Source organism: Macaca thibetana, chromosome 1 (assembly GCF_024542745.1).
Source record: "Macaca thibetana thibetana isolate TM-01 chromosome 1, ASM2454274v1, whole genome shotgun sequence".
Lineage (NCBI taxonomy): Eukaryota > Metazoa > Chordata > Mammalia > Primates > Cercopithecidae > Macaca > Macaca thibetana.
In genome coordinates this window covers 35,359,273-35,384,187 of record NC_065578.1, presented here as the reverse complement: position 1 = coordinate 35,384,187, position 24,915 = coordinate 35,359,273, and the positions used below count along the sequence as shown (strand labels likewise).

General features: G+C 53.8%; 2 protein-coding genes and 1 long non-coding RNA gene across 6 annotated transcripts; 1 reads left to right on the top strand and 2 right to left on the bottom strand.

The window, feature by feature from the left end:
* Positions 1-843: 843 nt before the first annotated feature.
* LOC126961274 (uncharacterized) lies at positions 844-4,347 on the bottom strand. The gene is made up of 2 exons (XR_007728245.1): positions 3,505-4,347; positions 844-2,329 (listed from the first exon to the last, which is right to left on the bottom strand). It is a non-coding gene; the product is annotated as an uncharacterized LOC126961274 (long non-coding RNA).
* A 1,072-nt stretch (positions 4,348-5,419) lies between these two features.
* Positions 5,420-8,267, top strand: EVA1B (eva-1 homolog B). The gene is made up of 3 exons (XM_050800960.1): positions 5,420-6,832; positions 7,224-7,320; positions 7,566-8,267. The coding sequence occupies exons 2-3, from the start codon at positions 7,254-7,256 to the stop codon at positions 8,000-8,002; spliced, it is 504 nt and encodes a 167-aa protein (XP_050656917.1). The 5' UTR covers positions 5,420-6,832; positions 7,224-7,253; the 3' UTR covers positions 8,003-8,267.
* A 796-nt stretch (positions 8,268-9,063) lies between these two features.
* On the bottom strand, positions 9,064-24,078 carry SH3D21 (SH3 domain containing 21). Of its 4 annotated transcripts, none has more exons than XM_050798177.1 (17): positions 24,019-24,078; positions 23,687-23,844; positions 23,537-23,600; positions 23,157-23,275; positions 22,839-22,929; positions 22,629-22,684; positions 22,491-22,536; positions 22,247-22,347; positions 21,981-22,067; positions 20,851-20,893; positions 11,249-11,342; positions 11,102-11,154; positions 10,881-10,975; positions 9,738-10,745; positions 9,466-9,701; positions 9,315-9,378; positions 9,064-9,237 (listed from the first exon to the last, which is right to left on the bottom strand). In XM_050798177.1, exons 1-17 carry the CDS (start codon positions 24,020-24,022, stop codon positions 9,166-9,168), a joined length of 2,391 nt encoding a protein of 796 aa, XP_050654134.1. In that variant the 5' UTR covers positions 24,023-24,078; the 3' UTR covers positions 9,064-9,165. The 4 variants fall into 4 exon arrangements, with proteins under 4 accessions (XP_050654134.1, XP_050654132.1, XP_050654129.1 ...); XM_050798175.1 differs by having other exon boundaries at positions 9,466-9,737; positions 9,774-10,745; XM_050798172.1 differs by having other exon boundaries at positions 9,466-10,745.
* Positions 24,079-24,915: the final 837 nt, after the last annotated feature.

Sequence of the window (24,915 nt, the reverse complement as noted above, 5' to 3'; positions counted from 1 at the left end):
TTTGGTTAGCAGGTGTTCGGACTGCATCCTGGAACTGTCTGCCAGTTCAGCTGAAGTCGTCTGGACAAACAGTTACTGGAAGGGTCAGTGCAGGGCGGCAGGGGGGGTTGCCTTTAGCCCTGGGGGAGCTGTGTGGAGGTCACAAAGGACTGTATTGTAAGACCCATGGGAAAGGAGGGGAACGGTCTGGTCAGGGTGACCCTAACACTCTGCACCGGTGATTCTTTCTTGAAGGCTCTTCTTCCAGGTATTTCCGTGACTTCCTCCCTCACTGAGGTGACTGCTCAAAATACCACCTCCTCAGAGAGGCCTTCCCTCACCTGTCCACCTGGTCTTCTCTAACCCTTTATTCGTTTTTTGTTTTCATTGTGTTCATCACAACCTGACATATATCCAATTATCGATCATGCCCGTCTCCCCCGTTCAAACGCTGAGCTCCATGAATGAGGGCGGGAATCTTTCCTGTTGTGGCCACTGTAGGGGAAGGGGATGAGGCGACTGGTCACCACAATGACTGGCAGTTACAAGGGTGGCGCCAGGGACTCCAGACAGCCCTGGAAGGAAGGCAGATTCTACATCCTGCACGACGTAAGTGAAAGGCTTGTTTTGAATGACCAGAGCCGAGGCTCTAACTCCATTTTGCATATAAACACAAAGTGTATGCATTCTAGTATACACTGAATTTTCCAGGAATGCAACTACTGTGTAAAGAGGAGGAAACGTGCACTTCATTGTGTTCAGAAGTTTACCAAGAGTTCATCGTTTCAGACGCTGACACCACCACACTCCAGTGTCAGTCTGTGCACAGAGCTTCCCCAGCAATTGGGCACTTCACAAACACACTATCATTACCTTGTATTTCTTATATACTAATAAGGACCAAAAAACCATTGGATGAATTTTAATTAGATATAAAGGTTGGTATATTAGCCGTAAATTTCATTTCAGAAGCATAAAGGGAGCAACAGCAAGCATTATGAAAAGGCAGCTTTGGGTCTGAGGGGTGGAGAATCATGGGCCAGAGTTGCCCCGTGGAAAGTGGTGGGGAGCATGGACTCTGCAGTCCAGTCCAGGCCACTACTTGCAGCCATGTGACTCCACAGGCACTGCTTAACCTCGCGGAGCATCACTTCTCTCTTGGCAAACGGGAGCCATGCTATAAAATGCACAGGATTACTGGGAAGACTGAAGGCTCGGAGCGTGCCCAGCATTTGGCAGAGTGCCAGGTGCCAGAAAGGGTACTCAATGTCCCTATTATTGTTTTCTTGTTGTTGCTGTTTTGTTTTGAGACAGGGTCTTCCTCTGTCATCCAGGCTGGAGTAGAGTGGCACGATCACGGCTCACCGTAGCCTTGATCTCCTGGGCTCAAGCAACCCTCCGACCTTAGCCTCCTGAGTAGCAGGAACTATAGGTGTGCGCCACCGTGTCCAGCTAATTTTTGTCGTTTTCTATAGAAGCGGGGTTTCGCCATGTTGCCCAGGCTGGCTGGTCTCAAACTCCTGGACTTAAGTGATCTGCCCACCTCGGCCTCCCAAAGTGCTGGGATTATAGGTATGAGCCACCACACCGGGCCTATTATTGTTCATTTAGCAAATTTTTGCCAGTATCCTCTTTCCAGCAGCTGTCCCGGTGCTGGGGTCATGGGGACACTCAAAGGACTCAGGAGGCCCCTGGTGAGTCCCCATCTTCCCTCCATCCAAGACCTATCCCCATGGTTGGGTGAGGCCCATGTCAATGGCAGAAAAGACACGGCCAGGCTTCAGTTTGGCCACTGGGGCCGGGAGCAGAGCTGTGCTTGGGTTTGCACCGGGTCCTGAATATGCCAGCACTCCCAAGGCCCCTCCCATAGGCTCTGGATCTCTCAGCCCCCCGACCTTCCATCAAGGCCTGTCCTTCCCGTGTTTCATCTTAGGAGCACTCTCCGTGCTTTCCAAGGTGACAAATCTCTAGTCTCACAGGCAGATAGCAGTCAACAAGCAGGTGGGTGAGCAGACAGCAGGTAAGTCCTAGGCAGACAGGCAGCGAGGAGGTAGGGAGGAGATGGGCAGGTGGATAGTAGGGATGAGGGCCAGAACAGCAGGTGACAAACCTGCAGAGAGATCCGAAGCAGGTGGCTGGGCTGACCCACGGACAGGCTGGTGGGCTGGGGAGCAGCAGGCAGTCAAGCAGCTAGGCAGGGGGTGGGGAGGGCATGTGGACCGTGGGGACAACCACATTGGCCAAAGGTTTCAGGCACCTTCCCCAGGTCCTCCAGGAGCAGCGCTTCTCAAAACCCTCCAGGGCAAGGCTGCTGCTTCTCCCACCTGGCCTGGCTTGGCCACAGCAAGCCCTTGGGGAAGACAGCACTCTGGTTAATGTGCGTCCCTCTCTTTGAAGCAGCCAGCAACCATCTCAACCCTCATCCTGCTCCACTAGGGCTGAGTCATACCTGACGCACTCCAAACACATATGTCACATACCAACCCAGACACAAACACAATTTTGCCTGCAGGCAGAGATACAGAGAGCTGCATAGCACAGAGGTGCATGCAAACAGCTTGACAGAAACAGATCCAAAATTTTAGGCTGCACATAGAGGAGCACACACGTGGACTCTCACAGACACAGGTATGTGCCACACGAACTGAGGCACACAACACATGTGGTCATACAAGCACCCTATAGCACACACCGATATTTCCGTGGATGGCAGGCATTAAACATGCTCATGCACTCCCAGCAATGCTGCACATAAATAAGCTACCTGTGCAAACAGTCAGTGACATACATCTCTTGAAGAAATAGGAATACAACCCACAGAAACTCAATATTGCTGACGGTCTTCAAATCTTGGCCAAAGCAGTGGGCAAATTCTGGCCTCATCTTCACCTCTCAGCCCGATCACACTTGGCTAATCATGTCCCTGTTCTGGCCTGTTTCTCCTCCTACTTCACTGGTCTTTCCTTGCTGACTTCACCTCCAGGAGACCCCTCAATGGGCTTGAGCTTCAGACCCTTCTCTCTCTGCCCCCTTAGCCCAGGTGGGTCTCATCCACTTCTGGGGTGGTAAATCCATGTTATGTGGTAAGGACTCTCAAATATCATTTCCAGCCAGATTCCTGGGGGTTCTACTTGCCTTGCCAACACCTGCACCTGGATATCTAATGGGCATCTCAAGTCTAACCTATCTACAGTGAGACTGACTTCCCCCAAACCTGCTTCCCACATGGGCTTTCCTCAGGTGCCCCAGCCCAGTATGAAAGTGTTCTAAACTCCACTCTCCCTCACATCCAAGTCCAGTGCAGGAACTCCCTTCAGAACACCACCTGAGTCTGAGCCCTCTCGCCTCTCCACTGGCCCCGTGAGGGCTTGGACAGCTGCCAGCCTGCTCACTACCCTCCCTGCTCCCCTTCTTGCCCACAGTGGCCCACCCTACACTGAACCACCACAGGGATCTTTCCAAAATGTGTCACAGGACCATGACACTCCCCTGCTCAATGCTCCAGGGGCTCCCCACCACACTTACACTAAAAACCAAGCACCCGGGCACGGTGGCTCACACTTGTAATCCCAGCACTTTGGACGCCAAGGTGGGCAGATCACCAGAGGTCGGAAGTTCGAAACCAGCCTGACCAACATGGAGAAACCCTATCTTTACTAAAAATATAAAATTAGCAGGGTGTGGTTGTGCATGCCTGTAATCCCAGCTACTCGGGAGGCTGAGGCAGGAGAATCGCTTGAATCCGGGAGGCAGAAGTTGCAGTGAGATCGAGCCTTTGTACTCCAGCCTGGGCAAAGTTCATCAGCAAGGCCAGCGAGTCCCTGCATGGGCAGCCCCTGCCACTCTCCCCTGCACCCACACACCATCTACATGGCTTTCTGCTCTTGGAGGGAGGTATCCCAAGCACGCTCTTACTCCTGCCCAGACACTCTCCCCAGATCCTGGCACAACTGCCCCCTCCTTAGGATTCAGGTCTCACTGTGGATGTCCCTGTGAGAGCCACCCCCAGGTGTTTTCCATCACATTATCCTATCCTGTCACCCCCCCAGCACTTAGAAGCATCTGAGATGATCTTCTGTTGTTTCTCCAATTTAGTGTCAGCTCCATGGGGGCAAGGATTTGTGTCTGTTCTGTTTATTGTTAAATCCCCATTAAAACTGTCCCTCAGGGCCGGGTGTGGTGGCTCATGCCTGTAATCCCTGCACTTTGGGAGGCTGAGGTGGGCGGACCATGAGGTCAGGAGATGGAGACCATCCTGGCTAACACAGTGAAACCCTGTCTCTACTAAAAATACAAAAAATTAGCCAGGCGTGGTGGCAATTGCCTGTAATCCAAGCTACTTGGGAGGCCGAGGCAGAATGGCCTGGACCCGGGAGGCGGAGCTTGCAGTGAGCTGAGATCGTGCACTGCACTCCAGCCTGGGCCACAGAGGGAGACTCCGTCTCAAAAACAAAACAAAACAAAAAACAAAAAAAACCCTGTCCCTTGGTATTCTCAAGGGATTGGCTCCCTCCCATAGACACCAAAATCCGAGGATCCTCAAGTCCTTGATGTAAAATAAATTGGTTCAGTATTTGCATTTAACCTACACACATCCTCCTGTATACTTTAAATCATCTCTTGATTACTTATAATATCTAATATAATGTAACCACTATGAAAATATACTATTGGCTGGCACGATGGCTCACACTTGTAATCCCAGCACTTTGGGAGGCTGAGGTGGGTGGATCACTTGAGCCCAGGAGTTCAAGACCAGCCTGGGCAACATGGCAAAACCCCATCTCTACAAAAATTAGCCAGGCATGGTGGTGCGCGCCTGTGATCCCTCCCAGCTACTTGGGACAATGAGATGGGAGGCTCACTTGAGCCCAGGAGGCAGAGGCTGTGATGAGCTGAGATAGCACCTCTGTACTTCAGCCTGGGTGACAGAGTGAGACCCTGTCTCAAAGAAAAATAAAATAAATCTATTGTTTAGGAAATAATGACAAGAAAAAAATTCTGTACATGTTCAGTACAGATGCAATTTTGGTTTTGAATTTTTTTTTTTTTTTTTTTTTTTTTTTGAGACGGAGTCTCGCTCTGTCGCCCAGGCTGGAGTGCAGTGGCTGCATCTCAGCTCACTGCAAGCTCCGCCTCCCGGGTTTACGCCATTCTCCCGCCTCAGCCTTCCGAATAGCTGGGACTACAGGCGCCCGCCACCTCGCCCGGCTAGTTTTTTGTATTTTTTTAGTAGAGACGGGGTTTCACTGTGTTAGCCAGGATGGTCTTGATCTCCTGACCTCGTGATCCGCCCGTCTCGGCCTCTCAAAGTGCTGGGATTACAGGCGTGAGCCACCGCGCCCGGCCGGTTTTGAATATTTTTGATGCAAAGTTGGTTAAATCCACAGATGCTGTGAACTAGACTAGGAAGTGCTAGGCATACACAATATTTGTTGACTAGTGGCTGCACAGATGTATATGCAGACATACTCGCCCCCACAACAATATTCAAGTACATCACATTAATAGACAAATATAGAGATGTGGGCAAAAACACCTCCCCACACATTCACAGAACAGACTCAACAGTCACAAAAACACCCAGGAGTCCCTTTTCCATCCCCATAGGAGTCAGTCCTGGTCCTCCCCCATCTAGATATGCCCTCCACTTGAACCCAGTCTCGGGACTGGGGGAGTAGGGGTCTGCAGCCCGGACAGAGAAAGGGTCGCTGGCCCACAGGCCTCAGGCAGCGCCTTCAGCTATGTCTGCAATTTCCTCTCCCCCTTCCCTCCTCCTCTCTAAGGCTCCCGCCAAGACGGCCTCCCCCTCATCCTAGCTCCAACAAGGGAGGGGAGGCCCATGATGGGGGGCCCCGGGGAGACAGGGCAGAAAGAAGCCCCCAGCCACACACACTGATCACACACCACATTGCATGCACAAGCCCAGGTGGGAAATGCGTGTGTGAGCACAGGTAGGTTTAGCCTTGGGGTGGGGGGCGGGATGGGGTGGGATCTGCCACAAGCCGCCACAAGCTGCTTGGTGCACAAGAGCGCAGGAGCTTGCAGGCACAGAGGCCCCACGCTGGGGACTGCGAGGCTGCTGGACGGTGCCTGGCTCAAAGCTGGAGTCTAACAATCATTAACCCTGCGTGACCAGACCAGAGCTCGGCCAGGGGGCACATTCAAGCCTGGGCCCAGGGAGGAGGGGTGGACAGTCCCCTCCCTTCCAGACCGGCATGGGTCTGGGGAAGAGAAGCAGCCTTCCCTGGATGGGGCCTCCTAGGAGGGGGAGCGGTGGTTTTGAGCTCAGGCTTTAGGGTCAGAGAACAGCAGGTTCAAATCCCGACAGTTTTTGTAAAGTCAATTCAATCTCTCCAAGACTCTGTTTATATTATCTGCGAAGTGGGGATAATGGTACCACGTCGTAGGGTTGTCAGCCGGAGTAAGTCAAAGAACCTGCCCAGGGTTTAGCCCTCGGCCCGCACGCAGGCAGAGTTCCAGCCTCGCTGTTGTTGTTGTTAGTGGCCTGGGGGCGGGTCCCTGCCGCGGCCTCCCCGGCGGTTTCCTGTGGGGGACAGACGGCCCGCGGGCCGGGATCTCCCTCCTCCCGGCTGCCCGCTCCTCTCCCCTTCCTCTCCCAGCCCTTTTCCTCCCCGCCTCCCCGCCCGCCCCGCCCCGTCCCTCCTCTTTCCTCGGAGGAAACTTTCCGCCGGCTCGTCCCTCGGCCCGTGTCCCGCCCGCGCTGCCGCGGTCTGGGAGCCCAGCGGGGCCGGAGGGGCGGCGGGGCCGGAGCGGGTGGGGGCGGCCGGGCCCAGTGTATGCGGCCGCTGGACGCGCCGGGGCCGGGCAGCCGGGAAGCGGGGCGCTGACGGTGAGTGGGCCCGGCCCCGGGCCGGTGGGTCTCCGCAGGGCGGCCGGGCGAGGAGGGAGGCGGTTTCCCTTCCCGGAGCCCGCCTGGGGCGTGGAGGCTCAGTGTTCCTATCCTCCATCCCGTCCGGGGACAGCGGAACCGGGCCTCAGCTGGGGACCTCACCAGGGGGCGGGGCCTCCCGCGGTCCCCGGCGCTGCTCCCTGGGCTGGAGGGGCGTCCGCGCCCGGGAGAGGGGTTCCCCCCGGCAGGGCCCAGGGCCGCCACGAAGTTAGGGAAGCGCTCTTTCCAGGGTGGAACCTGGGGCCGCGGCTCCCGGGAGAGGAGCTGCCCGCGGAAGGGGTCGGGGTGGGCTCCAGGCTGGGAGGAGGATCTGACTTTGCTGACCTCGCAGGCTGGCAGGGGAGCTGCCCCCCAGAGCAGCATGGATGCCCCGCGAAGGGACATGGAGTTGCTCAGCAACAGCCTGGCTGCCTACGCGCACATCCGCGGTGAGGGCGGGCGCCGGAAGACTGGGGGCCTGAACCCTTCCCTGCCCACCATCCCCTTCCCTCCCCAGCGCCTTGCCCGTCCCCTCCGCCCCGCTCACCGCCCCCTTGCCCGCTGGCGGTTCCCTAATGCCCTTCGAGTAGGGGTTACGGGCCTCGTCCCCACACCTTGAACCTGGGGTCTGTTGGAAGTGGGACGACCCTCACCCGCCCGGCCCTCTCCGTGACCCCCGCCCTGTGCCCCGCAGCCAACCCCGAGAGCTTCGGCCTCTACTTCGTGCTGGGCGTCTGCTTCGGCCTGCTGCTCACCCTCTGCCTGCTCGTCATCAGCATCTCGTGGGCGCCCCGCCCGCGGCCCCGGGGCCCGGCTCAGCGCCGGGACCCCCGCAGCAGCACCCTGGAGCCCGAGGACGACGACGAGGACGAGGAGGACACGGTGACGCGGCTGGGACCCGACGACACGCTGCCGGGCCCCGAGCTGTCCGCGGAGCCCGACGGGCCCCTCAGTGTCAACGTCTTCACATCGGCGGAGGAGCTGGAGCGGGCGCAGCGGCTGGAGGAGCGTGAGAGGATCCTGCGGGAGATCTGGCGCACCGGGCAGCCGGACCTGCTGGGCACAGGCACGCTGGGGCCCAGCCCCACGGCCACGGGCGCGGGCACCCTGGGCCGCATGCACTATTACTGATGGGCCCCGGGTCCCGCTGCAAGGCGCTTGGGGTACCGGACCTGCACATGAGCCCAGACCTGCTCCGGACCTTCGGACTGCCTCGGCCCCCACGGCCCCCAGGTGCTACTGGGCGTGGACCGCCAGCCCCCGCGAGTCTCTCTTCCCCAGTCCTGCCAGAAGACCCCAGGGGCGGGGAGGGGGCACGATGCAGGGTCCCCACTCCCTCTCTGGGGGTGATGAAGAGGTGAAGTGACCAAATGAAAGAGAGCTGCATTCTCAGTGACTCAGTCTCTCCCTCTGTTACTCCTGCCCCCAGCGGCCCCCAGGCTCCTGCCACGCAGGGGTCCTAGGGCTGAGGCCCCCCCTTGACTCCCTTACCCTAGCTGCACCACCCCCACCCACCAACCCCACGACACAGCACACCTGCCCGCGTTCACTTCACAGCCAGCGGAAAGGCAGAAGGCCACAGGCCTGCACCCAGCCTCACACACAGAGCAAGTGCACGCGCATTCCTCACTCACAACGCATTCCTTACCGGCAAACGCCTGGGCACACGTAGCCCTGTCCCCACAGTGCCTTGGGTTCATACATTGCAATGACACACACACACCAGGCCTCGGGACCCTGACCTAGAGGCTAAGGTCCTACTAGCCCCGGTGTAAGCATGCGTGCTGGGCTGGGCCGTTCACGTCTTCACCGAGGTGCGTTCAAACGAGAGGGCAGGGGTCCCTCTGAGTGGACAGGGAGGCCAGCTGGGAGGGGTCCGAGCTCGCGAGAAGGCCCGCTCGGCTCCTCCCCGGCGCACAGCTGGATTCCGGAATCTAGGCCGGGCGTCAGAGCCCGACCCCGCCTGGGCCCCTCCTGCCCGCCATTTCTCCAGCGCGCTGCTGGCGTCGGAAGGAGACACCATCCCCCGCCCCTCACCATCCGGTGGATAAAAATAGCCGCGCGCAGGCCTTGGGAACGGTAATGGGAGCCACATGTTGGACAGATGTGCCCGGGAGGGACCGTCAGGAATGCGGAGGCCCAGGCCCTGCCCCCGCGCAGACCCCGCCCCTAGCGACCAGACCGGCGTGGCCCCTTGCGAGGCAGAGTTTACTTTCTGGAGTTTCCCAAAGTCGTGTGCAAGGACGTGGGTGGCCCCAGCCAGGACGGGCCGCGGTCCCTTCCCAGGCCCGCCCTCAGTAGGTCTGCGTCTGCGCGTGGATGATGCGCGGGGTCTGGGACTTCTGGGTCCCCTGCATCACCTGGACCTGGCCGGGAGTGAGGTGGAGACTGTGTCAGGGGGCCACCCGCCACCAGCCCGCTCCCGCCAGGACCCGCGCCTCACCTCCAGCCGCTGGCGCTGCTCCTTCTCGCTCTTCAGCTCCTCCCAGATGTCGGTCAGCTTCCTCCTGCGGGCCAAGGCGGAGGTGAGGCGCTGGGCAGGTAAGGGCTAGGGGGGACCCTACCTTCCACAACCCCCGCCGCTACCCACTCACTCCAGCTGCACCCCCATCAGCTCCAGCGCCCTCCTTAGAGACTCCACCTCGCCCCTCAGCGACGTTACATCGACTCCCTCATTCTTGTTTTCCGTGTAGTTTTGCGGAAGCAAGGAGGGGAGCGTGAGTGTCTCTTGGGAGTCTGGAGACGGCTTGATAGGATGTGTTTTTTGGGCAAAGGCTGTTTCTATAGGGGGCACCTCCTCTTTTGGAGCCACTTCCTCTTTCAGGGTCACCTCCTCTTTGGAAGCCACTCCCTCTTTGGGGAGCACCTCCTCTTTGGAAGCCACTCCCTCTTTGGGGAGCACCTCCTCCTTGGAAGCCACTCCCCCTTTGGGGAGCACCTCTTTGGAAGCCACTCCCTCTTTGGGGAGCACCTCCCCTTTGGAAGCCACTCCCTCTTTGGGGAGCACCTCCCCTTTGGAAGCCACTCCCTCTTTCGGGAGCACCTCCTCTCTCAGAGGCCTTTCCTCATTGGGGGATGCCTCCTCTTCAGGGGTCCTCTCCTCTTTGGAAGGTGCCTCCTCTAGAAGCGTTGTAGCCTCTGCCTGGGGGTGGGGCTTCTCAAGAGCAGGCCTGGACGCTGGCCCAGACTTCAACTCAGCCTGGTGTGGGGAGCTGTCCCCTCTAACAAGGGGGCATTTCATCTCTCCCAGGCACCTCTCTGAGGAAGGAGGCTGGAGTGGGGGTGCCTCTGGTGTGTGGGCCTTCTCCTGGGATGATGGAGCCTCTTTGGCTACAAAGGACTTGACCTTCTGCAGGGCTTCCTCCAAAGAGAAGTGATGGAATTGAGTGTCATCTCTGGTGGACACCTCTTCTTCAGAAAGCTCTGGGGTCAAGACCTTTTCTCGGGTGGGGGCCTCATCCCCCAGAGGGGCCATCTTTGGATCAGGGACTTTATCCATTGGTGGGACTTCTGGGCCACTGGCCTCTTCCACTGAAAAGAGCCTCTCTGGAGTGGAGGGTTTGTCCACAGTCAGGGCCTCCTCTGGGATGGAGTTCTCTGGGATAGAGGCCTTGCCCTCTGGAGTCACCATCCTCTCTGGGGTGGGGACTATGTCAGGAGCTGGGATCTTCCCCGAGGTGGAGTTCCCTGGGATAGAGGCCTTGTCGCCTAGAGTGAGGGTCTTCTCTGGGGAGGGGACCTCGTCAGGAACCGGGATCTTCTTGGAGCCGGGGGCATTCTCTGGAGCTGGGGGCCTCTCTGGAGTTGTGGTCTTGTCCAGCATGGGGGTTCTCTTCACAGAGGGGGCCTTTGCTGGGCTGCTGTGCTCTTCCTCCTGCCATGATGGGAGGTGAAGTCTCAGCTGAGGTTGAGTCTGGTTCCCCTTGGCCTGGGAGACTTCGCCTGTGCACACCACAGCTGGGAACCAGCCTCTGCCCCGCATCCCCTCTCCCCTGTCTCCTGCCCTCACCTGACTGGACACAGAGCGTTGCTGGGGAGTCTGGGTTTTGGATCGCTTTCGGCCAGGGGGACACGAACCCCTGCTTTGGAAGCCACCATTGGGGCCTAAGAGAGCAGAACTTCAGGGACCCAAGCCCACTCTGACCCTCAGTCTCTTGCCACCTCTGTCCATCCGCACAGCCACCCCATCCCTGTCCTCCCGTCCTCCCTGCACTGGAGGGCAGCCCTTACCTGAGTCTCGGGAAGTGAGCTTCTGACCGTCCCTGCTGGGTGTCCGAGATGTCCTGGAACATATCTTCATCAGGCCCTCAGGGTGGGGCACAGGGAGGGGTGTTCCTTCTACCCTCCTCCTTCCCCCAACCCCATCCTGCTCCTTACTTGGCTTTGCTGGGCCCAGTGGCGGCTGTCGCTAGTTTCTTGACTGTGGGGAGGGATGTTTTGGGCATCAACTTTTTTGGTTCCTTAATAGGAGCTAGGAAGAGAGAGGAGTGGAGCATTCATCCATCTGACAGTCGCTGGCCCTGTCTTGTGCTCTATGCAGGGGACTGTGGGCAGGAGGCTAATCTTGTCTGAGTATGCGCCACCACACCCGGCTAATTTTTCTATTACTATTATTATTTTGAGACGGAGTCTCGCTCTGTGCCCAGGCTGGAGTGCAGTGGCGCGATCTTGGCTCACTGCAAGCTCTGCCTCCCGGGTTCATTCTCCTGCCTCAGCCTCCCTAGTAGCTGGGACTACAGGCGCCCACCACCATGCCCGGCTAATTTCTTTTTGTATTTTTAGTAGAGATGGGGCTTCACCGTGTTAGCCAGGATGGTTTTGATCTCCTGACCTCGTGATCCGCCTGCCTCGGTCTCCCAAAGTGCAGGGATTACAGGCGTGATTACACTGCGCCTGGCCAATTTTTGTGGGTTTTTTTTTTTTTTTGAGATGGAGTCTCGCTGTCGTCCAGGCTGGAGTGCAGTGGCGTGATCTTGGCTCAGTGCAAGCTCTGCCTCCCGGGTTCACCCCATTCTCCTGCCTCAGCCTCCTGAGTAGCTGGGACTACAGGTGACCGCCACCACACCCAACTAATTTTTTGTATATTTAGTAGAGACAGGGTTTCACCGTGTTGGCCAGGATGGTTTCGATCTCCTGACCTCGTGATCCGTCCACCTCGGCCTCCCAAAGTGCTGGGATTACAGGCGTGAGCCATCGCGCCCAGCCCACCCTCAGAATTCTTTATCTTCTCTCTCATTTACTCTCTAGAGATACCACCCAGTCTTATCGATTTAATTATCAATAAGTCAATGATTCCCAAATTTTCATCTCTAGCTCCTTCCTCTCTGACTCCAGACTCATATCTGACTTCCCTCTCAATACTTACACTTGGAGAGCTGATGGGCATCACACTGTTAGCATATCCCAAACCAATCTCTTGCTTCCCAAACCCATGACCCTTGAATCTACCCCTCTCCCCACGGTCCCCATCTGGCCCATTTACCCACTTGTTTGGATGACAGATGACTCCTTTTATTTCCTTGTGAGGCACATCCAAACCATCAGTAAATCCTGTCCACACTACTGTCCAGGTATTTCCTGAATTCCATCACTTGTCACCACCTCCACCACTAAGTGCTCTAGATCAAGTCACCGTCACCTTCACCTGGACATTCCAACAGCCTCCAACCTGGGTTTTGGCTGTACCCACCCCACCTAGAGTGTGGTCTTCCCACAGCAGCCAGACTGAGCTCGTGTTCTATTGGGGAAGCAGACATAAATACAAGGAGTAAAATACATAGTGTGTTAAAGAGTTATTAAGTGTGACTGACAAGACTAGGCAGAGGGGCTGGGCACGGTGGCCCACACCTGTAATCCTGGCACTTTGAGAGGCCAAGGTGGGCAGATCACTTGAGGTCAGGAGTTCAAGACCAGCCTGGTCAACATGGTGAAACCCCGTCTCTACTAAAAACACAAAAATTAGCCAGGCATGGTGTCGTGCACCTGTAATCTCAGCTACTCCGGCTGAGGCAGGAAAATCGCTTGAACCCAGGAGGGCAGAGGTTGTAGTGAGCCAAGATCGCGCCACTGTACTCCAGCCTGGGCGAGAAGAGTAAAACTCTGTCTCAAAGAAACAAAACAAAACAAAAAAACACTAGGCAGAGGAAGGAACCATTTTAAATGGGGTGGCCAGAGAAGGGCACACTAAGGTGACATGAGCATCGCCTGAAGGCAGTTACACACAGTGACATTCAGATCCTTAGAAAAACAGCCACTCTGGCTTGTGCACAAGTGCTGATGTTAACTCCTATATATAATCACACGCAGATACGTATACAAATCCACAAATCTGACGGTGGGGGCATGGATCCCACAGCCAGACACCAGGCTCTGAATTTCAGCTCCACTCCTTGCTAGTTGTGTGGGAACTTGCCAAGTGATCTATGCCTCAGTGTCCTCATTTATAAAACATGGACAACTAACACACACCTTTGTAGGGTGGTTGTGAGGTCTGAGTGACTTTTAATACATGCGAGGTGCCCAGAAGACTGTTTGGCAGCCAGATGGTCAAAGCTCAGTAAATGTTAACTTTGACTTCTGCTTTTTTTTCTTTTTTTTTTTTTTGAGACGGAGTCTCGCTGTGTCGCCCAGGCTGGAGTGCAGTGGCGCGATCTCGGCTCACTGCAAGCTCCGCCTCCCGGGTTCACGCCATTCTCCTGCCTCAGCCTCCCGAGTAGCTGGGACTACAGGCACCCGCCACCACGCCCGGCTAGTTTTTTGTATTTTTAGTAGAGACGGGGTTTCACCATGTTAGCCAGGATGGTCTCGATCTCCTGACCTCGTGATCCGCCCCTCGGCCTCCCAAAGTGCTGGGATTACCGGCGTGAGCCACCGCACCCGGCCGACTTCTGCTTCTTACACGGTTATGGCTGATTAGATGCTCTGAAGGGTGCTCCCATCAGAAAGCAATTATATCCTGCTGAGGACACAATTTTGAGGCACTGTTGGAGTTAAAAGGTAAAGGAGGTCTACAGAAGAGAGGACTGGGCCAGGTGCAGTGGCTCACACCTGTAATCCCAGCACTCCCAGTGGCTCACGCCTATAATCCCAGCACTTTGGGAGGCTGAGATGGGAGGATCAACTTGAGGTCAGGAGTTCAAGATCAGCCTGACCAACATGGTGAAACCCCATCTCTACTAAAAAATACAAAAATTAGCCAGGTGTGGTGGCGGGCGCCTGCAGTTCCAGCTATTTGGGGGGCTGAGGCAGGAGAATCACTTGAACCTGGGAGGTGGAGGTTGCAGTGAGCCAAATCATACCATTGCACTCCAGCCTGGGTAACAAGAGCAAAACTTAGTCTCAAAAAAAAAAAAAAAAAAAAAAAAAAGATAAAGATAAAAAAAGAGAGAGAACTGAAGCCAGAAAGGCAGAGGGAGGGCAGCTCTGCTCTGTGGCTACTGAGCCTGGGCCCTGTGGTGTGAAGCCAGGGCCCTGGGCTCTGCTTCCTCAGCTCACCACAGGCCCCGAGCTCAGTACCACACAGCAGTGCCACCTTTCTTCAGGAGGACCGAAGCGGCTTCTGGTGGGTGGTGTTCTCTGGCCACTGGCAGAAGTAAAACCAAATTCTCGGCCGGGTACGGTGGCTCATGCCTGTAATCCCAACACTTTGTGGGGCCAAGGCAGGTGGATCACCTGAGGTCAGGAGTTCGAGACCAACCTGGCCAAAATGGTGAAACCTCATCTCTGCTAAAACTACAAAAATTAGCCGGGCATGGTGGCACATGCCTGTAATCCCAGCTACTAGGGAGGCTGAAGCACGAGAATCGCTTGAACCCGGAAGGAGGAGGTTGCAGTGACTGAGATCACATCACTGCACTCTAGCCCAGGTGACAGAGCAAGACTTCATCTCAAAAAAACAAAACAAAAAATAAAAGCAAATTCTCGCTGGAAGAAGTCTTCTTCTACTAAGACCTGCAAGAGTCCCACAGATTAAAATCCAGCTATCAGCTCATAAACAAAGGTCACAAAACACGCCAGAGGGCAGGTCACCAAGAATGGAGTCAGCAGACACAACATACAACAGATACTGGAAGTGTCAGGTAGAGAATACTGAATAGCTATGTATAACATATTTGAAGAAATTCAGGATGTGCATGGAACAAAGGACAATCAGGAATAACCACACAGGTTTGGAAAATTACCACATAGAAAACGGAAATACTAGAGATGAAAAATAGCATTCTTGAAAAAAAAAATGCAACATAAATCCACTTACTTATATGCATATTGCTTATGTTGCCGGTACAGGTTACAGAGCAAACAGAGCCAAAAGGCTAGAGAGAGAATTTATAAACTAGAGGTGCAGTGAGACAAGGAATGCACAGAATGAGAGCAATGTTAGGAGGGAGGAATGACAGAAGCAGGGCTTGGCTCTGGCTGAATGAGGTGGTGGACAAATCCTCTCCTCACAAGGCAACTATGAAGCTGGACAAAAATGATCCAACAGGCCGGGCACAGTGGTTCACACCTGTAATCCCAGCACTTTGGGAGGCCGAAGTGGGCGGGTCACCTGAGGTCAGGAGTTCGAGACCAGTTTGGCCAACATGGTGAAACCCCCTCTCTGCAAAAATACAGAAATTAGCCGGGCATGATGGTGGGTGCCTGTAATCCCAGCTACTCAGGAGGCTAACAGGGGAGAATCACTTGAACCCAGGAGGTGGAGGTTGCAGTGAGCCGAGATTGTGCCATTGCACTCCAGTCTGGGAGACAGAGCGAGACTCCTTCCCTACCCCCAAAAAAAGAAAAAAAAAAAAATCCAACAACCATTTCAATGCTCTGGAAATTATCCAAAGGCATGAGATAATTTGCGAAGGATTTTTTTTTTTTTTTTTTTTTTTTTTGAGACAGTCTCGCTCTGTCACCCAGGCTGGAGGGCAGTGGCGCGATCTCGGCTCACTACAACCTCCACCTCACAGGTTCAAGCGATTCTCATGCCTTAGCCTCCCAGATAGTTGGGATGACAGGCGCCTGCCACCACGCCCTGCTAATTTTTGTATTTTTTGGTAGAGACAGGGTTTCACCACGTCGGCCAGGCTGTTCTCAAACTGGTGACCTCAAGCAATGTGCCCGCCTCAGCCTCTCAAAGTGCTGGGGTAATTTGCAGAGCATTTTGTATGCTTGATAATGTTCTTGCCTAGGGCTGCTTTCATCCCCGGCCCCTCAGCTTGGTCCACATGGATGTTCTGCGGGGTAGGGCAAATTGAGGATCAGCAGCTTCACTGGCTAAGTTGAAGGCATCTCAATTTGGAGTGTAATCTTGGGATCTGACATTGGTTCAAAAGCACAGCCAACCAAAAAATTAGATAAATGGGACTTCATCAAAATGTAAAACTTTTGTACATCAAGGGACACCATCAAGAAGTGAAAAGACAACCTGAAGAAAGAGAAAAACTTTGGGAGGATGAGGTGGATGGATTACAAGGTCAGGAGTTCAAGACCACTTGGGCAACATGGTGAAACCCCGTCTCTACTAAAAATACAAAAATTAGCCAGGTGTGGTGGTGCACACCTGTCATCCCAGCTACTTGGGAGGCTGGCCCAGGAAAATCGCTTGAACCCGGGAGGGGGAGGTTGCAGTGAGCTGAGATTATGCCACTGTATTCCAGCTTGGGCAACAGAGCAAGACTTAAAAAAAAAAAAGGGAGAATGGGAGAAAATATTGCAAACCATATATGCATATATGTGATTAGGGACTTCTATCTAGAATATATAGAGAACTCTTCTAACTCAATAGCAAAAAAAGACAAATAATCCAATTTTTTAAATAGGCAAAGGATCCAAACAGACATTTCTCCAAAAGAAATAAGCACATGAAAATATGCTCAGCATTATTAGCCATCAGAGAAATGCAAATCAAACCCATAATGAGATACCACTTCATACCCACCAGGACAGTTTTCATTAAAAAGATAACAGAAAGAGCTGAGTGAAGTGCCTCACAACTGTAATCCCAGTATTTTGGGAGGCCAAAGCAGGAGGATCACTTGAGCATAGGAATTCCAGATCAGCCTGGGCAACATAGCAAGACCTTTTCTCTACGATGAACTTAAAAACTAGCCAGGTGTGGTGGTGCACACCTATAGTCCTAGCTACTCGGGAGGCTGCAGTGGGAGGATCACTTGAGGTCTGAGGCTGCTGCGAGCTCCAATTGTGCCACCACACTCCAGCCTAGGCAACAGAGCAAGACCCTATCTCTCCACAATAAAAGAGTATACTATGAACAACTTTATGCAAATAATTAGAAAACTTACATAAAATATACAATTAAAAACATGTAACTCCACAACTGATTGAAGAATTTTACCCTGACTTTTGTTTAACTATTAAAGAAATTGAAGAAGTTGTTTAAAATAATCCCATAATGAAAAAAATATGGCAAGATGAATTTACAGACAAGTTTTACCAGCTTGCAAGGAAAGATGATTCCCATCTTATTTATTTATTTAGAGACAGAGCCTCGCTCTGTCACCCAGGCTGGAGTGCAGTGGCGCGATCTCGGCTCACTGCAACCTCTGCCTCCTGGGTTCAAGCGATTCTCCTGTCTCAGCCTCCTGAGTAGCTGGGACTACAGGCATGTGCCACCACACCTGGCTATTTTTTTGTATTTTGAGTACAGACGGGGTTTCACTGTGTTAGCCAAGATGGCCTCGATCTCCTGACCTCATGATCTGCCCGCCTCAGCCTCCCAAAGTGCTGGGATTACAGGTATGAGCCACCATGCCCAGCCGATTCCCATCTTATATAAGATCCACCAGATAGACCAGGCATAGTGGCTCACACCTGTAATCCCAGCATTCTGGGAGGCCGAGCCAGGCAGACCACAAGGTCAGGAGTTTGAGACCAGCTTTGCCAACATGGTGAAACCCTATCTCTACTAAAAATACAAAAAAATTTAGCCGGATGTGGTGGTGCACACCCGTAGTCCCAGCTATTTGGGGGGCTGTGACAGAATCAAGTGATTCTCCTGTCTTAGCCTCCCAAGTAGTGTGTACCACCATGCCCAGCTAATTTTATATTTTTATTAGAGATGGAGTTTCACTATGTTAGCCAGTCTGGTCTTCGAGACCAGGGCGCAGTGGCTCACGCCGGTAATCCCAGCACTTTGGGAGGCTGAGGCAGGCGGATCATGAGGTCAGGAGTTCGAGACCAGCCTGACCAACATAGTGAAACCCCGTCTCTACTAAAAATACAAAAACTAGCCAGGTATGGTGGTGCACACCTGTAATCTCAGCTTCTTGGGAGGCTGAGGCAGGAGAATTGCTTGAACCCGGGAGGTGGAGGTTGCAGTGAGCTGAGATTGTACCACTGCACTCCAGCCTGGGCAACAGAACAAGACGCTGTCTCAAAAGAAAGAAAAAAGAAGAAAAACGAAAACTAGATTCAAAATCAGGAACATGACGATGATGTTCACCATCACTATTTCTATTTAACATCATATGAGAGATCCTAATTGCTATAATAAATTAATAAAATGAAATTAAAAGGCAGGAATGAAGAGAATGAAACAAAAATTATTCACAAATGACATGTCTGTCTTCATAGGAAACTTATAAGAATCTACAAATGAATTACTAGAAATAATCAGAGTTTAGCACCATGGCTGGCTATAAAAACAATATACAAAAATCAATGCATTTCTGTATTCCTGCAATAAACAGAAGAATGTTTTTTTAAAGACACATTAAAAACTCTGAGATACCTAAGAATATCTGGGAATAAACCTCATGAAAAATTCTAGTTTTATGGCCGGGTGCAGTGGCTCACGCCTGTCATCCCAGCACTTTGGGAGGCCGAGGCAGACAGATCATGAGGTCAGAAGATCAAGACCATCCTGGCTAACATGGTGAAACCCCATCTCTACTAAAAATACAAAAAATTAGCCAGGCGTGGTAGTGGGCGCCTGTAGTCCCAGCAAGTCGGGAGGCTGAGGCAGGAGAATGGCATGAACCTGGGAGGCGGAAGTTGCAGTGAGCCGAGATCGCGCCACTGCACTCCAACCTGGGCGACAGAGCGAGACTCTGCCTCAAAAAAAAAAAAAAAAAAATTATAGATTATAGTTTTATGTATAAAACTAAGCCAGGCACTGTGGCTCACGCCTCTAATCCCAGCACTTTGGGAGGCCAAAACAGGAGAATTGCTTGAGCCCAGGAGTTCAAGACCAGCCTGGGCAACACAGTGAGACCCTGTCTCTACAAAAAGATTAAAAGATTAGCTGCACATGGTAGCTTGTGCCTGTAGTCCCAGCTACAAGAGAGGCTGAGGTGGAAGAATCGCTTAAGCCCAGGAGGTGGAAGCTGCAATGAGCTACAATTGCCACTGCACTCCAATCAGGGTAACAAAGACCCAATGACCCTTTCTCGAAAAGAAAAAAGAAACCCCCAAAATTGTATAAAACTCACATGTAGAAAATAATAAATGATGCTGGAACAACTCATTGTCCATAGGGAAAAAGGTATAATTGTATCACTCATTAAAATTATTACTACATGAATAAAAGCACTAATATGAATAGCAACATTTTAAAAGTTTTAATATAGATGATTATCCTTCTAAACTTGGAGCAGGAAATGATTTCTTTTTCTTTTTTTTTTTTTTTTGAGACAGAGTCTCACTCTGTTTCCCAGGCTGAAGTGCAGTGGTGCCATCTAGGCTCACTGCAACCTCCATCTCCTGGGTTCAAGCGATTCTCACGCCTCAGCCTCCCAAGAAGCTGGGATTACAGGTGCCCGCCACCATACCTGGCTAATTTTTGTATTTTTAGTAGAGACGGGGTTTCACCATGTTATTCAGGCTGGTCTCAAACTCCCGACCTGGTGATCCACCTCACTCAGCCTCTCCAAGTGCTGGGATTACAGGCATGAGCCACTGTGCCCTGGTCTCGAAGACCAGACTGGCTAACATAGTGAAATCCCATCTCTACTAAAAATATAAAATTAGCTGGGCATGGTGGTGCACACTACTCAGGAGGCTAAGACAGGAGAATCACTTGAACCTGGGAGGCAGAGGGCAGTGAGCTGGGATTACACCACTGCACTCCAGCCTGGGATTACAGGGATGCCCACCACGCCTGGCTAATTTTTATATTTTTAGTAGAGACAAGGTTTTGCCATGTTGGCCAGGCTGGTCTTGAACTCCTAACCTCAGGTGATCCACTTGCCTTGGCCTCCCAAAGTGCTGGGATTACAGGCGTGAACCACTGTGCCTTGCCAGTGGGTGTTAAATTTTATAACATATGTGTTACATATACTTTTGACATGTGTCAAATATTACATTAAAAGATAAGTAAGGCTGGGTGCGGTGGCTCACGCCTGTAGTCCCAGCACTTTGGGAGGCTGAGGCGGGTGGATCACGAGGTCAGGAGATCGAGACCATCCTGGCTAACATGGTGAAATCTCGTTTCTATTAAAAATACAAAAAATTAGCTGGGTGTGGTGGCAGGCGCCTGTAGTCCCAGCTACTTGGAAGGCTGAGGCAGGAGAATGGTGTGAACCCAGGAGGCAGAGCTTGCAGTGAGCCGAGATCACGCCACTGCACTCCAGCCTGGGCAACAGAGCGAGACTCCGTCTCAAAAAAATAAATAAAAAAAAAGACATTCTACAGACTCACGGACAGAGCTATTCACTGACAGATAAGACATGTGAACATATACAGTCTTATATATGAAGAGACAGATTCATATGTTTCCTTACAAAATGAAACAAATCTATACCCACCAAGAGCCACATTCTCAAGACACACAGAGAAACACTAACATATTAACACACACACAAACTGACCCACACATTGATTCACATACATTCCTACCCAGCTCTTGGCCCACAGGTGAGGGGACTCCTATAGGGGCATACTGGACCACTGGGGTGCTGTGGGTGTTTATAAGCAACTGGACCAGTGGGTCTCCCAGAGAACACCCCCCAATCCTGGGTTCCCTGGGCACTCACCTGATTGCCGAGATACCACTTTCCGTGGGACCAGCTTCTTGATCTATGCAGAAAAGAAGTAAAGGGTGAGCATCCCTAATCTAAAAATCAGAAATCCAAAATGCAGGCCAGGCACAGTGGCTCACACCTATAATCCCAGCATTTTGGGAGGCCAAGGTGGGTGGATCACTTGAGGACAGAAGTTCAAGACCAGTCTGGTCAACATGGCAAAATCCCATCTCTACTAAAAATACAAAAATTAGCCAGATGTGGTGGCATGCATGTGTAATCCCAGCTACTCTGAGGCTGAGGCAGGAGAGTCGCTTCAACCTGGGAGGTTGCAGTGAGCGTCGATCCTGCTGCTGCACTCCAGTCTGGGCAACAGAGCAAGACTCTGTCTCAAAAAAAAAAAAAAAAAATTCGAAAATGCTCCAAAATCTGAAACTTTTTGAGTGCCAATATAACGCCTTAAGTGGAAAATTCCATACCCGACCTAACTCATGTTACAGGTCTCGTCAAAATTTTGTTTCATGCACAAAATTATTAAAAATATTGCATAAAATCACCTTCAGGCTATGGTTTAAGGTGTATATGCAACATAAATGAATTTCGTGTTTAGGTCGTGTACAGGTCCCATTCCCAAGCTCTTTTTTTTTTTTTTTTTTTTTTCTTTTTGTTGAGATGGAGTCTTGCTCTTGTTGCCTAGGCTGGAGTGCAATGGCACAATCTGGGCTCACTGCAACCTCCGCCTCCTGAGTAGCTGGGATTACATGAGTGCCACCACGCCCAGCTGATTTTTGTATTTTTAGTAGAGACGGGGTTTCACCATGTTGGCCAGGCTAGTCTTGAACTCCTGACCTCGTGATCCACCTGCCTCGGCCTCCCAGAAGTGCTGGGATTACAGGTGTGAGCCACCGCGCCCGGCAACTATCTCATGTATATGCAAAAATTCCCAAATCCGAAATACTTCTGGTCCCGAACCTTTTGGATAAGGGATACTCAACTGGTATTATATTCCAAAGGGAGCTGCCACATGTCTAGGTCCACCCTCATTTAGTGACCCTTCAGTTAGGTCCGGAGAGTGCCATGATCCCCACCTTTGTCCAAAATAGCCTGCCCCCACCACCTGAGTGTCTTGGCTCTGTACTCACTGGCGGTGGTGGGAGTACGAAGTTGTCTGGAAAAACTCCTCTTCGTCCTTGACATTCTCCTTCCCACCAGCCCTTATCCTCTGTGGTCTGGGAAAGAAACACGCGGGTGGGGAGGTGAGCCAGGTCCCCCAAGGTCCTTTCCGGGGTCCCACTCCTTCTTATAGATGTAATTTCAACATTTATTTTAGATTCAGGGGGTACATGTGCAGGTCTACCCTTTCTCAACACCCACTTCCTTGGGCCCCCCCACCCTGTTCCTCTCACACCTTGCTGAGTACTTTCACCACGTCCCCCCTCCGCAGCGTCAACTCGTCTGGGGCCTCAGGCTGGTAGTCAAACAGGACCCTGTAGGCCTCAGGGTGGGAGACTGGGAAGAGGTCAGTCCACTGTCCTCTGAAGCCAAGCCTCCCCCATTCATCAGCAGCCCCCGCCTCCATCAGCCCAGCTGGCCCCAAGTCACAACCTTGGGAGTGGCTGAGGGGGTGGGGGACCCTTTGGATGGGTGCTCACCTGTCTGCAGGTAGTCTGGAGGGCTGTCATAGGCCAGGCTGCTCAGCTAGTGGGGGAAGGGGCAGGGAGGAACCAGATGAGCCTCCAACCACCCCAAGAGGAACTCACCACCTCTGTACCCACTCTGAGCCAAGTTACCTTGGGAGGCCGCTGGGGACCAGGGCTGACTGAAGGCATGTCTGGGTTACCAAAGCCTGGTGAGGGACAGTGAGGTTAGGGAGGGTGCTAATTCACAGGTTAGGTCATGGGAGAGGGTCAAAGGGGTCACAGGGTCAGGATATGTGAATCACAGGCTCATGCCACTGGGAGGGTCATTGGAGATTGCGAGTCACAGGGTCGAGGTCTCACTTGGGGGCCCACTGTCCAGCAATTCCACAAAGTTGGATGGGAAGGCTCCCAGCTGCCCGTTCTTCTTCCCCAGCCACCAGCCGTCCTCAATCTGGGGAGGGGGTAGGACGCAGGGGCATCTGGTTCTGCCCCAAGGATCCCTAGGATAATCTTCCACCCTTGGTTCTGCCCAAGCGCCCCTTCCTCCCTCTATCCCGTGCTTCCCCATATCTGCGCCGTTGCCATTCCCACTGTCCACACCCTCACTTCCCACCCCGCTCACTTGGGAGGCGTGTTCCATCATCTTTCCCCTAACGGTCCCATCACCTCACCCCTCACCTCCTTTATCATTTCCACGATCTCCCCAGCTTGCAGCTTCAGCTCGTCCGCCTGCTCTGGGCTGTAGTTGAAGTTCACTTTGCACCATCTTTGGGGCCCCGGGTATTTGGCAGGATGACCTAGCACCGGACAAGCGCACCGCAGCTCGAGCCGGACGCCCCAGTACGAGGAGCTGGGGGTAGCGCGAGGCGCGCACGTAGCCTTTGGTACCTCCAGCCCCGCCCCAGGGCGGAGCATTGTACTCGAGAACCAATCACAGGCCGCAGAGCGGACCCGGGGCCCCGCCCAGAGCCGTGCCCGTCACCAAGAGCTAGAGGCGCCGGGGTCGCACTGACTCTGCGCGCCCGCCCACCGGACCCCGTCCCGGACCTTGCGCTCACCTCGGCGGCGCGCACAGCGCGGTCTCCGCGCCTCTCTGGAACCCCGCAGGGTCTCTGGGATCTCCTGGGAATCAGGGCACGGGGAAGGCGCTTTCAGCTCCCGCGGGGCGCGCGCTGAGACCCCACAGCCCGCCCCTGGCTCGGCCTCACCTGCACCAGGCGCTCTGGGAAGAGGCCATAGCGGCCCCCCAGTTCTCCGCGAAGCCAGCCCCGCGCGGGCACCCAGCGCACCTGCCGGACCACGTCCCCGGGCGCCAGACTCAGCTCGTCCTCCTTCTGCGCGCGGTATCCGGCCAGGACGAGGACCTCTGCGGGCGGAAGACGGGGCCGGCGCGCGGCTCAGAAAGACCCAGGCGGGGCAGCCTGGCCAGGGCGGGCGTGTCCCCAGACACCGTAGAGGGCAGCGGGGGCCGGGGGGTGGTGTGGGCTCTTGCCATGTCCACGGTTGCAGAGAGAGGCCACCTCAAAGCCTCCGCACTTACCCATGGTTTCCGGGGCGCCCTCCAGAGCCTGGCAGCTCCCGCTGACGGCCGAGTACTGGGCCCGCGCAGGGCGCGACCGGAGGCAAGACAGTATGGTAAAGGAGGCGTAGCCGCCAGCCGATAGGTCGGGCCAGGTGCTGGGAGTGGGTGTGGAGAGGGGGCGGCCCGGCTCAGCAGGTTCAGCCCCCAACCCCGGGGTGAGGAGGACTCTAGGGTCTCTGGCCTGTGCAGCGGTTACAGCTCCGTCACAGGCTTTTCCCGCCTACCTAAATTTTAGGCCAGCCGCCTCTCCCTTTCGCTCAGCTTTTGCCCGGAGGCTCCCAGCTACAATTTGCACATAGCCTTCCCAGGCCCACCCTCCCCCACCTCACAAGCTTTTGGCTCCAGGGGAAAAGGTGGGGAGAGGCACATACCAGGGTGGGGTCCCCCAGCAGGTAGCAACAGCTCTAAACCGGCCTTGAGTGAACGAAGTGGCTGCCCTTGTACCAGCAATAACTTTTGAGTGGACACTTCCAGTCTTTCTTGCAAGGCGTACTCCTCTCTGGCCGCGTACCCACCCTCTACCCCCATATAGGAAGGAGACAGCAAAGACCCCTGCTTTGGGGCCAGAGGTCTGGTTTGGTTTGGTTTCAGAAAACACCTCCAGGTTCTCCCTGGGAGTTAGGCAGGGAGAATGAACTTTACGAGCTTCCAAGGTTTCTGCTCACAGTTGAGCCCCCAGCCGGCAGGAGTCTGAATGTTAGGGCCCACCTATGGCCAGTCCATGTGGGATAGGCTCTTTCAGGTAGAAGGCTGAGCCTACTAACCACATCCCTTGACCCCTGCCCCACCACCACGGAGGAAGCCAAAGTCCTTGCCTATGACACTAGCGGAAAAAATCTGTTTCTCCTGGGGTGT